General features: G+C 47.3%; 1 protein-coding gene across 12 annotated transcripts in view; it reads right to left on the bottom strand.

Moving 5' to 3' along the window:
• The window catches only part of LOC119960968 (protein unc-80 homolog), a 475,408-nt gene that overhangs the window by 115,724 nt on the left and 341,828 nt on the right, over positions 1–17,856 (bottom strand). For all 12 annotated transcript variants that reach the window (XM_038788541.1, XM_038788566.1, XM_038788560.1 and 9 more), the window contains 3 exons: positions 11,601–11,735; positions 10,624–10,762; positions 4,088–4,184 (listed from right to left, as the gene is read on the bottom strand). In XM_038788541.1, coding sequence (XP_038644469.1) covers positions 4,088–4,184; positions 10,624–10,762; positions 11,601–11,735 — 371 coding nt within the window. The remainder of the gene's footprint in view (positions 1–4,087; positions 4,185–10,623; positions 10,763–11,600; positions 11,736–17,856) is intronic.

Here is a 17,856-nt window from a genome sequence, read left to right on the forward strand (position 1 = left end):
AGATATAACGCGGTATGGATGATTTCTTGGATCCCCCGGAGACTGCTCTCCCGGTGCTGCTAGCAGGCCAGACAACCATACGCCGGAGAAAGCGGCGCGGCAGCAGCATGAACAGAGACTCGAGGCGGCAGTCCATGTGCAGGGCCCAGTCCCACACACTGAGGACAAGAGCTAATGTGGTACCGCCCTTTAAGAAAGGTAGCAGGGATAATCCTGGAAACTATAAGCCACTGAGCTTCATGTCGGTAGTCGGTAAATTATTGGTGAGAATTCTCAGGGACAGGATTTATACCCATTCGGAAATAAATTGACTCATTAGTGATAGATAGCATGGTTTTGTGAAGGGGAAGTCGTGCCTCACTAACTTGATCGAGATTTTTGAGGAGGTGGCAAAGGAGATTGATGAGGGGAGGGCGGTCGATGTTGTTTACATGGACTTCAATAAAACCTTTGACAATATGCCTCATGGCAGACTGGTACAAAAGGTGAAGTCACATGGGATCAGAGGTGAGATGGTAGGATTGATACAGAACTGGCTCGGTCCCAGGATGCAAAGAATAGCAGCAGAAGGGTGTTTTTCTGAATGGAAGGTTGTGACTAGTGGTGTTCCACAGGGATATTGTGATGGGGCCGTTGTTGTTTGTAGCATACATAAACAATTTGGAGGAAAATGTAGCTGGTCTGATTAGTAAGTTCGCGGATGACACTAATGAAACTTGCTTATTGTCACGAGTAGGCTTCAAATGAAGTTACTGTGAAAAGCCCCTAGTCGCCACATTCCGGCGCCTGTTCGGGGAGGCTGTTATGGGAATCGAACCGTGCTGCTGGCCTGCTTGGTCTGCTTTCAAAGCCAGCGATTTAGCCCTGTGCTAAACAGTTCCCAGTGGCAGACAGTGTTGAGGATAGTCAGAGGATACAGCAGGACATAGATGGGTTGGAGACTTGGGCAGAGAAATGGCAAATGGAGTTTCATCTGGACAATTGTGAGGTAATGTATTTTCCTAGGTCTAAAATAGAGGAGAAATATACCGTAAATGGCAAAACTCTTAGGAATCTTGAAAGCCAGAGAAATCTGCGTATCCAAGTCCACAGATCTTTGAAAGTGGCAAAACAAGTGGACAAGGTAGTCAAGAAGGTATACGGAATGCTTACCTTCATTGGATGGAGCATTGAGTATAAAACTGGCAAGTCAAGCTGCAGTTGTCTAGAATCTTGGTAAGGCCGCAGTTGGAATATTGTGCACAATTCTGGTTGCCACACTACCAGCAGGATGTGGAAGTTTTGGAGAGGGTGTAGAGGAGGTTTACCAGGATGTTGCCTGGTCTGGAGGCTGTTAGCTATGTGGAGAGGCTGAATATACAGAGACTGTTTTAATTAGAAAGGCAGAGGCTGAGGGGTGACCTGATAGAGGGTATTAGTGGTCAGCCCACCTTACGGAAGAAAGTGCCAGAGGCGATATATTTCCCAGGTACAACATTTTTTTAATGTTGTACATATGTGACCCCAACTGCCCCTAGCCCTAAGAGTGCTGCCTACCTTCCCCAACCCTTCCCTCCAACCCCTTCCACTCCTGCTGCTGACATTGTGCACAGGGCTCTCACCTGTGGTCGCCACCCTAGCTATGTTGACTTCAGTTCCACGCATTTCCGTTGTTACCTCCTGCGCCCGTAGCCTCTGGGAGTGTTGCTGACATCTCCCTCTGAATCTCACAGCTGAACCCTAGCGACTGCATCAGCTCCGGGTAAACCTGATCCATAGGCTCCGCATCTGACTGGAATCCAGCTGGGTCCTGGGATGCGGCATAGCTCCAATTCTGTCTTGCTGGGGTGTTTCTGCCTCCACCTGATATGCATCAGCAACTGTGCAGTGCTCACCAGAATGTGCCCCAGAAGCCTGTCTGCTACTCTCACCCTCTGAGGTGTGCGTCTGTGTGCTGGTGGATGACAGCTGTGCCGCGAATGCTGCTCATAACCGAGGTGTTCCCATGAGAGGCAAGGGGGGGGGGGGGGGGGGGGGGGGGAGAACCACCATGGATGGGCCAGCACCGTTGGATGGAGATCCTGCGGAGGAAGGGCATGTGGTCAGTGGAAGGGATGGGTCATTCTGTATGGCATTAACAACTCACGTGTGAAAGGTCATTTGGGTGGCGGCTGGTGGATCCTCACCTTTGCACCGCATGCCAACCTCTACGGCGGTGACCGATCTGTCCTCGGCCACCCCGCAACCTCCAGGATTCGTTCCCTATTGGGTGTGAGGACTCTGTTGTCCGATAGCCTGCCGCCCATCTGAGCACTCTCCCATCTGTAGTGGGCCAATTTCTCATGCGGAGACATAGAGAGGGCATCGCCATCCGCTTGCTTCATTCATCGCAGAGGTGGGGCGTGTGGGGGGGATAGAAGGGGCTGACAATGCTCAATATGGGTATGCAGGGGCACGGTATGGTGCTGCACGAGTTTGGTGCCAAGCACATAGTCATTGAAGGGCGGGGGTGTTGATGGGACCGGTGCCAACTCACCCGGTGCAGCCTGGTGGCGGTCTTACGGCACTGCATGCTGGTCCTCCTGGTAACGCTCCCTGAGCTGACAGCACTGGCTTTAGTGTGGCTGACCCTCTGAGACCCTTGGGCAACAGGGCATTCTGTTTGGACTTGACTGCGTCCAACAATCTGGCCAGCTCTGCATCCACAAATTGTGGGGTAGTCTCCTCAGTGGCATGGCTGCGTGCTGTACGGGGTTTGTTCTGCAGGATCGGTTTAAGCATTGTTCCCTCTTGTTGGCGGGGAGCTGGCAGGCATGGTCCCAACTAATCAGCAGGCGGGACCATCACTTGTGAAGTGAAGCCCGTGGGGCCTTGTTAAGTGGGCCAATTAACGTTTGATGTTGGCGACGGCCTCACCGAGTTGAGTGCTGGGAAGCTCTCTGCAGTTCCCGCTCGCTACCACATTTAGAAACCTTTCCATTAAATCGTGCCCTTGACCTTTGGTCAGGTACAATTTACTTGAGTTTCATAATGGAAAAAGAAGTTAGAAGGTTAACCCAGTTTGAAGCTGCAGGAAGAAATTTCCTGGGAATTCCACAGAGAGAGGCTGTTAGCCTTGTGGCAGAAAGCGGTCAATTTGGACAGTGAGCTTAGAAAGAGCTGTGAAGAACCTGTGGGAGCCGACTGGGGAAAAGCAGTTGGTCTGTCCAAAGCCATCTCAAGAAGGCAATGGAATCTTCAAGAGAAAAAGTACCCTGGAATCTAAGTGCCAGACTGAGAATCTGGGGCAAAATCAATGTAAATTCCGGAGGACTGGCATATATTTGAGTTGGTCCCGAAAGAAAGCGAATGAAGATTTCCTAAGAAAAGGGAGACATTCAGAACTGCGGGTGGTTTTAAGTAAGTTATATATGTGTTTAATAGGAATAAGTTTAAGTTTAATTAATTAATTTTATTTTGTGTGTCCTTTTATTTTGTCTGTTTTGGGGCTGCACAGTGGTGCAGTGGTTAGCACTGCTGTCTCATGGCGTCTGGGACCCAGGTTCGATTCAGGTTTCGGTTGACTTTCTGTGTGGAGTTTGAAAATGAAATGAAAATCGCTTATTGTCACGAGTAGACTTCAATGAAGTTACTGTGAAAAGCCCCTAGTCGCCACATTCCGGTGCCTGTTCGGGGAGGCTGTTACGGGAATTGAACCGTGCTGCTGGCCTTCTTGGTCTGCTTTCAAAGCCAGCGATTTAGCCCAGTGTGCTAAACAGCCCCTAATTGCACAATCTTCCCATGTCTGCATGGATTTCCTTTTGGTGCTCCGGTTTCCTCAGTCAGTCCAAGGATGTGCAGGTTAGTGTCAACGTCCAGGTGGGGTTATGTGGTAGGGCGTGGAAGTGGGCCAAGGTTGGGTGCTCTTTTAGAGGGATGGTGCAGACCTGATGGACCAAATGGCCTCCTTCTGCGCTGCAGGGATTCTATGAGCATTTTTTTACTATCAGCAATATGCATTGTTTTGCTGTTAGATTCTGCATTACCAAACATAAGCACATAACAAGGACAGTTATGGAAAAATATCTTATTATTTTACATGTTTATTTCTTAAATAATTTTCCAGTACCTTCTGAGTGATTCCGGTGCATATGCAACTACAGTAACACACAGTTTAATAGCTTCAGTGATAGAGAAGGCGAGATCTTCGTTTCCATAGCAGAAATCTAGAAGTACATGAATGATAATTATTCAGTTTAGGGTAGGTTTGTTTCACTGGTATTCATTCTACGTATGCTTCCTCAAAATAGGAGAGAAACGTTTAACTTTGCTCAACATCATTTCAATTCACTTGAGATCTGAGAATGAATAGAGAATTCTTATGTTACACTATAACAAACACCACTGACCAGAAAATTGAAATAAATCAGCTATATAAATACTGTAATTACAGTAGCAGGTCAGAGGTTGGGAATTCACAGGTAACTCAGTTCATGACTCCCCAAAGCCAGTCCACCATCTACAAGGCAAAGTCAAGAGTGTGGTGGAATACTCTCTACTTGGCTGGATGAGTGCAGCCACAACAACACTCAACAAGCATAACACCATCCAGGACAAACAATCCGCTCGTCCCATCCACCACCTTAAACATCCCTTCACCACAGATGCACAGTGGCAACAATGTCTGTAATCTAAGCATGACAGGTTGATAAGGTGGTAAGGAAAACTATGTTTATATGTTTTGTATGTGGATCCAAAACTGGCTGAATAATAGGAACGAGAGAGTAATGGTCAATCGATAATTTTCAGGCTGAAGGTTTGGAGTGGTATTTCCCAGGGGTCAGTATTGTGACCTTTGCTTTTCCTGAATTATTAATGATCTAAATCTTAGTGTGTAGGGGACAGTTTCAAAGTTTGCAGATGTCAGAAAACTTGGAAGTATTGGAAACTGTAAAGAGGACAGTGTAGAAGAGGCATTATCAAACTCAGGGGTGTGGCCCGCAGGTGGGTTGCGGGCAGGCTCGGATGGCTGTCCCTCACGGTGCTCTCGATCGCGCAAATCCACTCGCAACAGCCACAGCCGGCTTTAAATAATGCCATCTGCGAGCGGCCTTCAAAATGGCCAAGAACAGATTTTTAAAAATTGGCCGCACTGCGCATGCGTGCCCGATCATCGGTGCGCATGCGCAAAACTATGCGCAGGCACACCGGTATTAGGGCACGCATGCTCAGTGCGGCTGCATTTTCTTTATATGATCGCAGACTTTTTCTTTCAAATTCGGGATCCAAAGGGACCATTGGGGCCAAAACTGTTTCCTCTATTTTTGTTAGCTACAAACAAGGTAAGAGAAAATGGTGGGTCGCGCAGGTCGGCTGGTGAGGGTCGCAAAGGTCGGCCGGCGTGGGTCGCAAAGGTCGGCCGGCGTGGGTCACGAAGGTCGGCCGGGGTGGGTCGCGAAGGTCGGCTGGGTTGGGTTCCGATGGTTGGCCAGTTGGTAAAAATAGGTCCCTGGAAATAAAGTTTGAAAAACATTCGTGTAGAACTTCAAAAGGACATAGACAAGTTGGTGGAATGGACAGATGAAGTTCAATGCAGAGAAGTGTGAGGTGATGCATTTTGGTAGGAAGAATATGGAGAGACAATTTAAAATAAGGGGTAAAACTCTTAAGGGGATGCAGGAGCAGATTCACATGATTTATCCCAAGTCCACCTCCATGTGTACAATGTGAAAGAGTATTGTGTTCTTCATGCCTGCCACTGAGAGTACTAGTTCGCTAACATCGAAGGTCTTCATAGTTTTTTGTTCTGAAGACTATCATCAGCCCTGGCCGATCAGCGAAGTCCTGCTGCAAAGCCTGTCAACTCACAAGGTTGGCTGTCGTTTTTATGGTCAAAGTCACAACGTATGAAAGCAATATTCAGTATCACCATCTATTTTAATAGGGCGCAAAGGTTTTTGGAGCTTTCTTATTATCTTCAGTCTTTCTAAAGATTTTGTTTTCATCTTTGTTGTTGGGACTCTTCTAGTTTCTCGCCGTGATGAGATCGATGAAAACCTGTTTTTCAGTATTTATCTCGTCAACTGTATACACCGTTTGTGCATGGCCCATGGAAGAACGCACAAAACATTGTTTTGCAAAATGTCCAGCACAGCCGCACCTGAGACAAAGGTTGGACATTGCTGGGGGGGCATGTCGAGTGCCACACTTTTAGCACAAGGTGGCGGCAGCGGCTCCTGTAGGCCACTTAACTGACCACCCGCACTGAGACCACGTTTCTTCATGACATGCGACATAGCACTAATGGCGCTGGCTTCTTCTTCCAAGTTGGTGCCAAAATGTTTGAACAGAGTATGTCTATTCTCTGTGCAGCTATCTCGCTCGCTTGGCAAGTTTTAACTTTTTTTTCCAGCACCAAATCTTCCTCCCGCAATATATATAACCTTATCATCAGCTACACCAACGATGATTCGGTCACAGATCAGCGAAGGTTTCAGGTCACTCAAGTTGCATGACTGGACCTTCAGCCTCAAGTCTATGACAAAACTGTCAAATGATTCGCCCAGTCTCTGGGTACGCATACGGAACATATAACGATCAAGCTTTTCATTCATCGGGGAACAATGCTTAACGAAGTGCTTCATCACTTCAGCAAATTTCTTGTGATCCTCCTCATTATCAAACACAAACGAGTTATACATTTTGAGCACTTGTGGACCTGCTACCGTTAGCAGCAATGTGATTCACCTTTCACAGGGTGCGCCTGTAGACCCATGGATGAAACATAAATTTCAAACTGTTGTTTGAACAGCCACCAGTGCTCACCTACGTTACCTGATATCTGAAGCTGGTGGAGGGCCCTCAGTCTGTCCATCTCGTGCATCAGCATTTTAATATGTGTTGGGTCACCTCAGGCTACAGTTCACCAGACAGGTCTTCAAGCTGAATGCCTAACGTTATCACTGCCGTCGGTATCTTTAAATCTTCAGCACTCGTGGTACCATGCTGTGTTTGGTCCTTTATACCTTACCATAATCTTTTATTGAGTCTCGTGTGGTAAGAAAGCAATCTGATACAGAGCACGTTATCACGGAGTCTGCTTATTACTCCTCTGGAATCTGCACCTTGCACTGACCATTCACTTGGATGTCTTATTACCCTTTCCACCTTCTTCTCAAGATCGCCGGATGTGTCGCCCCTTATATGTGAGTCACTGGTCACATGACCTTGGTCTAGAGACCACATGGAGTGCCTGCACCACCACCTGCTGTTTGGAGATCGCACACCATCCATCTATGATATAGCCCATAGGCATATCACCAGAAAACTGAACATGGGTGACCGAGGGGAGGGGATCTGTGGGGATATGTATGGGTGACTGCTCGAGGAGGTACTCTCCTCCCATGAGACAAGGAAAAAAAATGGGAGGAGAAACTAGGTACAGAGATAGAGGAGGGCTCGAGATTGAAGCATTGCACATGGCAAACTTCACCTCCACTTGCGCAGGGCTGAAGGTGGTGCACAGAGCACTCCTAACCTAACTAGAACTTGAATCAGCAGGTCCTTCCCAGAGGTGGAGGATAAATTCCAACAGTGCCAGGGAGTCTTGGCATACCGCATCCACATGTTCTGAGCTTACCCCAGGTTTGTCGGACATTGGACATCCTTCTTCGAGGCCATGTCCGGGGTTGTTGGAGTGAGGGTGGAGCCATGCCCTAAACACGGCAGTCTTCGGGGTATCAGATCAGCCAGAGTTTTTCATTTGGGGGAGGGGGGCCCTAGCCTTTGCCTCCTTGATTGCCCACCAGAGAATCCTGCTCAGCTAGCTGTTGGTAGCACCACGCAAGACTGCAGACTGGCTGTCCGAACTTGCAGAATTTCTCACGCTGGAGAAAATAAATATCACCATCAGTGGATCAGAAGTAGGCTTCCATAGAACTTGGAAGCTGTTCACCAATTTGTTTCAAGACCTGTTCGCAGCCAGTGGAGCAAGGTGGAGGGGAAGTGAGGGGGGGGGGGGGGGGGGGGCAAACAAAAAGGAAAATAAAGTACTGCGAGGTACGAGCAGGAGGGACAAAGACGCAAGGGACCGGTTTGATGACAAGCTAAGGCCCAAACCAAATTGTATACAAATACCTGTAAATATGTGTCTTGCCCATATTGGGGAATGGGAAATTTGTATGCCAGTTAAAGGGGGTCACAGCCACAGTTGTTATTATGAAGGTGCTCGCTTATAAATAAAAGTGCTGGTTTTTGCCTGTTTATTTTGGATAATGCATAATTTATAATTTGTTGGATATAAAATATGAAAACTCAAATAAAACATATCGCAAAACAAGAAGTAACAATCAAGGGCATCTAGAATTCTTTTTGTTTTCTTAAGGAAACAGAAAGTTTTTTTCCCATTAGTTCTCCATCCAGAAGAGCAATAAAATGACAAAGAAACTCACCCTCTTTCTTTCTAATTTGGAGCCAAAGTACTCAGTTTATCAGGTTTCTATTCATTCATAGAATATAGGCATCACTGGATGGACCATCATTTATTGCCCATCCCTAAATGCCCTCGAGAATAGTCTCAGCATAATTTAATCGTTTAGAACAAATTTTCTTTTTTAAACTTTTTCTGCTTTTGTTAAAGATTTTGAATAAACTAGTGATTTTACTGATCAAACAGCAGAATCAAAAGGATCTTGCTGAATTCTTGCAGATTCTGTATGAAAAGTCATTTTGGCAAAAAACAGATACATTTAAGGCATTAAGAATCAAACATTGAAACAATTAAAAGTAATAACCCTATATATCACCTATCTTTCAGGGAAGTGTCTGACGAGATATATAAAATATTTGTTTTTGGAGTTAAAATAAGGGTAATAGTTACTCTGTGCGCGATTAAATGCCCCGAAAACAGTGCTCATTTTGGTCAGGTGTCGCGGGATGTTTCTCGGCAGCAGCAGCAATCAAATGGGACTCTGATGAGCTCAGCTCACCAGTGTAGGAAGGGATCGGGGCACCATTTTTAAATGCCGTCCAGGAGCGAGATTCTCCGACCCCCCGCCAGGTCGGAGAATTGGCGGGGGCCGGGGTGAATCCCTCCCCCGCCATCTCCGGCACCAGAGATTTGGCGGGGGCGGGAATCGCGTCGCGCCTGTCGGCAGGCCCTCCCAGGTGAATCTCTGGCCCGCGACAGGCCGAAGTCTCACCGCTGTCATGTCGGTCCCGCCGGCGGGAATCAAACCACCTACCTTACCGGCGGGACCAGGCGGCGTGGGCGGGCTCCGGGGTCCTGGGGGGGGCGCAGGGCGATTTGGCCCCGGTTGGTGCCCCCACGGTGGCCTGGCCCACGATCGGGGCCCACCAATGGGCGGGCGGGCCTGTGCCGTGGGGGCACTCTTTTCCTTCCGCGTTTTCCATAGTCTTCACTGTGGCGGACGCGGAAGTGACCCCTTCCCCTGCGCATGCACGGGGGTGAAGTCAGCAGCCGTTGATGCTCCGGCGCGTGCGCCGACTTCCAACGGCCAGCAAAGTCCCTTTGGCCCTGGCTGGCGTGGCGCCAAAGGCCATTCCCGCCGGCCGGCGGGGGCGCCAACTACTCGGGCCTAGCCCCTCAAAGTTAGGGCTTGGCCCCTAAAGGTGCGGAGAATTCCGCACCTTTGGGGCGGCCCAACGCCAGAGTGGTTCACGCCACTCCATCCAGCCGGGATCCCCCGCCCCGCCGGGTAGGGGAGAATCCCGGCCCTGATCTCTCAACTCCCCTCAGGCTCCCCACCGAGGCCTCCTGACCCTCCCAATGCCCCAACTTACCAATTAGAAGGTTCTCGATCCCTTCGCACCCACCTCTTCAGGACAAGGTACCCCAGGCCAGATCCCTGGCATATGCCATCTGGCACCGCCATCCTGGCACCATGGCAGTGTCAGTGTATCATCCTGCCCAGAGCCCGACCACACGAGGCCTTCAATAGCATGGAAGACACATCCCAGGTGCCGTTACGATGTGACCAGTCCTAAACGGCAGGTGTGGGCATTTGTTCTCGGGCCCCCGGGGAATCAGGCACCAACATATTTAAATTAGCCTAATAGCTCACTTAAGTATGTAAATCTGGATCTTGCCCAGTGAGGGCGAGATCCAGATTATAACGTCTTGCAAAATCACATTGGATCTCACGAGGCATTCCAAACGTCACAAATCAGGCAACAGGCGTGTCGCATCACTGAGTCGGGCACGATGAGGCTGTTCGATCGCACCCTGTAATTCTGATTATTTTAATTACAAATATAGTAAGCATGGTTGTAGAAGCTAAGGAATAACAGATAAGCAAGAATTTAATGACACTCAGTAACAGGGAAAATCTGAGAATAATGCTGTCAATAATGAAAATCAAGATAATAAATTTAATCCAAACATTTCTTACACTCGAATAATTACATGTATTACTACATTGTATGGTAGCATAGTTACATTATAATGAAACTTTGATCAGGTTATTCCTTGTTGCTACTTGATACTTCTCTTTTAGGAAAAATGGATTACAAAGTCATACATTGAAAATTGTCATATTACGACAATTCATTAAATGTGATTATCTTCAGCAGAAAATAATGAATATTTTCATTGCATAAATTGCTTATTACACATCATTGGCAATTACTGAATTTAATCACGATTACCTAGAGACTTTAGCGGTTTCTCAGCTTTTACTAATTCCAGCACATCCAATGTATCTTGCGTATCACCCTCCAAGGACACCAAAAGGTCAAACAGACATTGCGAAGATACGCCTTTGCCTGACCCACTGGTTGTAACATCCTAAATACAAAAGCCAAATTTAGTTTCCTTTGATGCAAATTTTTGTTTTCAACACTGACATTAATTTTCCTGTATTGTTTCGTTTAAATTCTTAAATGAAGGCTTTCTCAATCATTCAACGAGTTAAATCATACGATTTGAGCCACACAGAACAGGAAGGTAACAAATTTAATTTGTATCTGATTTCAGCCAGAGAAGTGGTAGATAGCTACAACAGGCTTCTGCCGCCCTGTGTTAGAAGGCAATAGCCTAGGTTCTCTCCCTGATTACTATTCAGTAATCCCAGATGAAAATGTGCATCTGTTAATGTCATCTGAGGATAGGATCAAGCATATTTGAGCTCCTTATAGTTGGCCAATTATGTAACATTCACAGTGCCACTCAAGTATGAAGAGTCACCACTTAAGTGTCAGCCAGCTGTGAAACTAAATCCAATATTCAGGAGGAGATAGGGGAAGAAATGACTCAAAATGTGACTAAAAAGTAAAACCAATTGCTGATACTTTTATTTTATTGATTGAAAATTGATAGTCCATTTGAGACTGGCTTTGCAAGATTTTGAATTTCGAATCTCGTGATGTCCCTCTATTAATAAGATGTAGTCAGCAACTTATGAGCATGAACAAAACTTATGCCAATTGTAGCTGACAATCAACATTGGGATGTATGCCCATGAAGAGTGTGATCTAATTAATAGTCCTGGACTACAACATTGTAACTTTTGGCATTAATACACTGTAATTCCATTTTGATGGGAATCATCTGGGGTAACATCTAAAATCTTTCATTTTGAATTATAATTGGGGGGAGTAATGCAAAGTTAATTTTGTTTGCTTACTGAGAATTCCAGTAATGGTGCTGCGCTTGCAAATAACTGGAGAATAAAAGGTTTTCGATGCAAGATATAAAACTGGCGGCATGAAAACTCGATTGCTTGGCGTAGTAATGGATTGCTTTCATAATCAGCATAGACCTGTAGGAGAGAAAATGTTAAAACAATGTGAATACAAGTCAAAAGTATACATAGGGCGAGATCTTCCGGCTGTTCACGTCAGTGGGATCTTCTGGTCCCACTGACAGCGTACCCTGCTGCCAGGGTGGATTCAATGGGAAACCCCAAGGACAGTGGAGGACCAGAAGATCCCACCGTTAAGTCGTTTCATGCCGCCGAGAAACACACCATGGGGAGGCTAGAGTATTTATCCCATAGTCTATGATTAATCCGTTCATGTGTATGATTATGAAGTAAAATTATGCTATTTTTATTGTTCCAGAATAGAGGACTGACATGCATTTGTGCAGCGTCTTTCATGACCTCAAAAAGTCCTAAAAGATTTTACAAGGGAACAAATACATGAAATTTGAAGTCATTCTTGTAATGTAGGAAATACAGCAAACGATGCATGCACAGTAAGCTTCCAAAAACAGCAATGTGATAATGACCAGATAATCTGTTTTTTCAAGTGATGTTGATTATGAGATAAATATTGATCATGGTACTTGGATAAGTCCCCTGCTCTTGTTCAAACAAATGCCGTGGAATCCTTTGCATCCATCCACACAAGAGAGTGATTTAATATGGTTTAATATGTCATCTGAATGAAGGCACTTCTGAGAGTACAGCACTCTTTTAGTATTGCATTGGAATAGATTTTCATACTCAAGTCTCTGGAGTTGGACATGAACCTACAACTGTGTGGTGTAGAAAACAAGATTGCTACCAACTGAAGCACAGCTCACACTAAAAGGCCAAAGTTGAACTGTACCATCAAAGTTAAGTAATAAAGCTGGAGGGCATTGATTAGATGGTTACTTGAGCACATACAATTGGACATGCACGGAGACAAGAGTGGAATGATGTCAGGAGTTTTCCAACAGTTATATTTTCCTCTGTTAATAAACCTATCCCAAGTAAAGATAGGCTTTAGATTTTTCCTTCACCAACTGGCTATCAGGAGTATCGCATAGTGAAGGAATACCACTGTCATTTGGAAAAGATGGACAAGTGGGCCCATGATGCCACTGAAGGAAATTGTTCTGAGGACTTCATCGATTGTCGTAAAAACCCACCTAGTTCACTCATGTCCTTTAGGGAAGGAAATCTGCAATCCTTACCTTGTCTGGCCTACATGTGACTCCAGACCCACAGCAATGTGGCTGACTCTTAAATGCCCTCTGAAATGGCCTAGCCCAGTTGTATTCAACCACCACGAAAACACAAAAAAGAAATGAAACAGGACGGACCACCCGGCATTGAACCAGACACCGGAAACGACAATGGCAAACCCAGCCCTGTTGACCCTGCAAAGTCTTCCTTACAAACATCTGGTGGCTTGTGCCAAAGTTGGGAATGCTGTCTCACAGACCAGTTAAGCAACAATCTGACAGAGTCATATTCACAGAACCTTACCTTACAATGTCCCAGGCACCTATCACCATTCCTGGGTATGTACTGTCTCATCGGCAGGACAGATCCAGCAGAGGTGGTGAACAGTGATATACAGTCAGGAGGGAGTTGCCTGGGAGTCCTCAACATTTACTTGGACCCCATGAAGTCTCATGGTTTCAGATTAAACATGGGCAAGGAAACCTCCTGCTGGTTACCACACACTGGCCACCATCAGCTGATGAATCAGTAATCCTCCATGTGGAACCACCACTTGGAGGAAGCACTGAGGGTGGCAAGGGTGCTCTGGGTGAGGGACTTCTATGTCCATCACCAAGAGTGACCCGGTAGTACCACCACAGACCGAGCTAACGGGTCCTAAAGGACATAGCTGCAAGACTGGGACTGCAGCAGGTGGTCAGAGAACAAATAAGAGGGGAAAACATACTTGACCTCATCCTCACCAACCTGCCTGTTGCAGATACATCTGCCCATGAGAGTATCAGTAGAAGTGACCACCGTACAGTCCTTGTGGAGATAAAGTACCATCTGCACATTGAGGACACCCTCCATCGTGTTGTGTGGCACTACCATCGTGCTAAATGGGATAGACTTCGAACAGATTAAGCAACTCAAGACTGGGTCTCCATGAGGTGCTGTGGGCCATCAGCAGCAGCAGAATTGTATTCAACCATAATCTGCAACCTCATGGCCCAGCATATCTCCCACTCTACCATTCCACCAAGCCAGGGATTAACCCTGGTTCAATGAAGAGTGCAGGACAGCATGCCAGGAGCAACATCAGGCATACCGAAAAATGAGTTGTCAACCTGGTGAAGCTACAGCAAAGGACTACTTGTATTCCAAACTACATAAGCAGCAACTAATAGACAGAGCTAAGTGATTCCATTATGAGTGCATAAGATCTAAGCTCTGCAGTGCTCCTACATCTAGCACTGAATGATGGTGCACAATTAAACAACTCACTGGAGGAGGAGACTTCACAAATATCACCATCCTCAATGATGGAGGAGCCCAGCACATATATGCAAGAGCCAAGGTTGAGACATTCACAACAGCCAAGGTTGAGACATTCACAACAATCTTCATCCAAAAGTGTCGAGCGGATGATCCATCTTGGTCTTCTCCGGAGGTCCCCAGCATCACAGATCTCAGCCTTCAGCCAATATGATTCACTCCACATGATATCAAGAAACAGCTGAAGGCACTGGATACTGCAAAGGCTATGGGCCCATGACAATATTCCGGCAATAGTACTGAAGACTTGTGCTACAGAACTTGCACACACCAAGCCCAGCTGTTCCAGTACTGCTACAACACTGGCATCTACACGGCAATGTGGAAGGTTGCCCAGGTGTGTCCACAAGAAACAGGACAAATCCAACCCAGTCTACTCTCCATCAGCAAAGTGATGGAAGAAGTCATCAACAGTGCTATCAAGCAGCACTTGCTCAGCAATAACCTGCTCATGGATGCTCAGTTTGGGTTGAACCAAGGTCACCCAGTTGCTGACCTCTTTACAGCCTTGGTTCAAACATGGTCAAAAGAACTGAATGCCAGAGGTGAGATGAGCATGACTGCCCTTGACATAAGGCAGCATTTGACCAAGTATGGCATCAAGGAACCCTAGCTAAACTGGAGACAATGCGAATCAAGGGGCAAACCCTCTGCTGGTTGGAGTCACACCGGGCACAAAGGAAGATGGTTGTGGTCATTGGAGGTCGATCACCTGAGCTTCAGGACATCACTGCCGGAGTTCCTCAGGATAGTATCCTAGGCCCAATATCTTCAGCTGCTTCATCAGTGACTTCCCTTCCATCATAAGGTCAGAAGTGGGGATGTTTGCGGATGACTGCGCAATATTCAGCACCATTCGCGACTCCTCAGATAATGAAGCAGTTCATGTCTAAATGCAGCAAGACCTAGACAATATCCAGACTTGGGCTGTCGGGAGGATCAGGCACAGGGGGTGGGGGGGCCTTATTAGTGGCTGGGGCGGCGATCGGGCGGGTCAGATGGAGCAGCGCGGGGAAGTTCGGTGAGACCTTGTTTGTTGGTCCAGGTCCATCGGCTGAGTCCGCCATCACGTTCGGCCTGGCCGCTGGAGGATGCCGCTGTGCGCATGCGCAGACTCGGAACTGGAAGTGTGGGAGCCCGTATCCGCAGCCAAAGCTGCGTGAATCACGACGGGTCCCTGCCGGCCTCCTGCAGGTAAGTGAATTGCTCTTTATTTGTTTTCAGAAAACTCTGGAGTGAAACGCCAGTGTGGGGACATAGGCCCATTTTTGGAGAATGCAGTTTATCTCCCTTGTTGGTGTCCTTGTCGTAGAAGTTAAGATGCCCAAGAGATCATGATCTAGTGGCTAGTTCACTGTACTGAAGCTCTTTGGGTACATGGCCATCATCCATCTGATGAAGGTAGCTGAGTTCGTGCAAATGTCATATGCTTAGCTAGGGGTTAATGTTGATGGAATTAGCACACTTAAGGACTTCTGTGTTGGTGACTTTCCAAGAGATGCAGAGGACATATCAAAGACAATGAAAATAGAAATGGTTCAGCTTTTTCACCTGCCTAGAATATGTTGTTCAGATTTCACAACTGTACAGGGGTACACTGAGGATGCAGGCTTGGTAGATTCACAGTTTGGTGTTCACAGTCAGGTTTCTGTTGTTCCACACTCCCTTACTCAGTTTTAGCTTTTGCGATGTGGGTGCTGATTTCAGCATCAAATGACATATTGCTGCCGATTGTGAAGCCACAATATGTAAAGCTATCAAAAACCTTCAGTGTCACATCATAGAGTAGAAGGTTCAAATTACATTTAGGGTAGGGCTGAGAGAGAGTGGGGAGAGAGAATAGCATAGTTAAGGAGAGAACATTTCAGCATCTAAGAGAAAATATGTTTTTTTTATTCATTCATGGCATGTGGGCATCATTGACAAGGCCAGCATTTATAGCCCATCCTGAATTACCTGTGAGAAAGTGGTGGTGAACCGCCTTCTTGAACTAGTGGGGTCCTGCTGCTGTGAGTACATCCACAACCTAACAGGACAAAGTTCCAGGATTTTGACTCACTGGCAGTGAAGGAATAGTGATATTGTTCCAACTCAGGACTGTGTGTCAACTTGGAGCGGAGCTTGGAGGTGAGGTGTTCACCAGCTTCTGCTGTCCTTGTTTTTCTTGGTCGCAGAGGCTACAGGTTTGGAAGGTGGTGTCGAAGGAACCTTGGCAGGATGCTGCAGTAGACGGCACAGACTGCTACCACTGTGCAGCGGTGGTGAAGTAAATGTTTAAGATGATGGATGGGGTGCCAATGAGCAGGATGCATTGTCCAAGATGGTGTTGAGCTTGTTGAGTGTACTCGTCCAGGCAAGTGGATAGTATTTTATCATGCTCCTAATAGGTGGTTGGCAGGCTTTGAGGAGTCAGGAGGTGAGGCACCCACCACAGAATGTCCGGCCTCTGACCTGTTCTTGTAGCCAAGTATGGCTACTCCTTAACAGCAGTAGCCCCACAGGGCCATCCCAGTCCAAGGCGCATGCATCAGCCTCAGGAAACTAGCTGAGACTGGTAAGTTCGACCCAACCCTGGGCAAAACATTACGCGGCTGGTTAGTATGTGGGATCGGCAATACGGCTGCAAAAAGAAAATGAAAGCGTGTTTAGACTTCCAAATAGAAATTGCAATATCCAGGGAAAGCGCTAAACAGGGAGTTGAAGAACTCCAGGGGTTGGCGGTGCTCAGTTGAGGGTGCCAAAACAGGCTGCGGACATAGTCCGCTAGGACCGAAGAACCCATGCTCCAGCATTGGGGGAGACACGGGAATAGGTCCCGGGAATACCGCCAAACCTTTTACCTTGATCAGGAGGACCGGGAGTATAATTATTAGCCTTCAATGGTTGCAGCAGGACACAGGGATCCAGGCACAGAAGGCCCCGGGAAGAGTCACCTACCCACCAACCCACGGCCAGGCATGACTGTCCCATCCATGACAGAGCCCACTATGTGACGGCCAGTACCAACAATTACATTGTGTGGCGGCACCAAGAATTGCGCCCATCCAAATTTTGCTCCAGGTGAACGGCCACACAACCCTCATGCAACTCGATACATGGGCTGCCGTGTCTGTCATTAGTCAACAAAACTTCAACCGCATATAATCTGGGACTTGTCTGCTGAAGGGTACCAACGCAAGGCTAGTAACCTACACGGGGGAGCCTCTCGTGACTGCGGGCATAACTATCTTCCCCATTGAACATGGCCGCCATTCAGCAAATTTACCACTGGTGGTTGTACATGGGAGTGGTCGGAGCCTGTTGGGAAGCGACTGGCTCCATGCACTCACAAGGCCCCAAAGGCATATTGGCCAGATTTCTGACCTTATTGCAAGAAGGTTGCGGACCATCAGGGGGCTGTAGCCTGAATAAATGTCGACTCCATGGCCCAGCTGTGCTAATTCAATGCCCACTCCATTCCATATGCCTTGCGTCCAGAAGTAGATGCTGGGCGCGATTCTCCGCCCCCCCACGCCGGGTGGGAGAATAGCGGAAGGGCCTCCCGACATTTTTCACGCCCTCCCGCTATTCTCCCCCCCCCCCCCACGCCCGACCCACGCCACAAATCGGCGCTCGCCGTTTTTTACGGCGAGCGGCGATTCTCCGAGGCCGATGGGCCGAGCGGCCAGGC

The sequence above is a fragment of the Scyliorhinus canicula genome, chromosome 2 (assembly GCF_902713615.1).
Source record: "Scyliorhinus canicula chromosome 2, sScyCan1.1, whole genome shotgun sequence".
NCBI classification, from domain to species: Eukaryota; Metazoa; Chordata; class Chondrichthyes; order Carcharhiniformes; family Scyliorhinidae; genus Scyliorhinus; species Scyliorhinus canicula.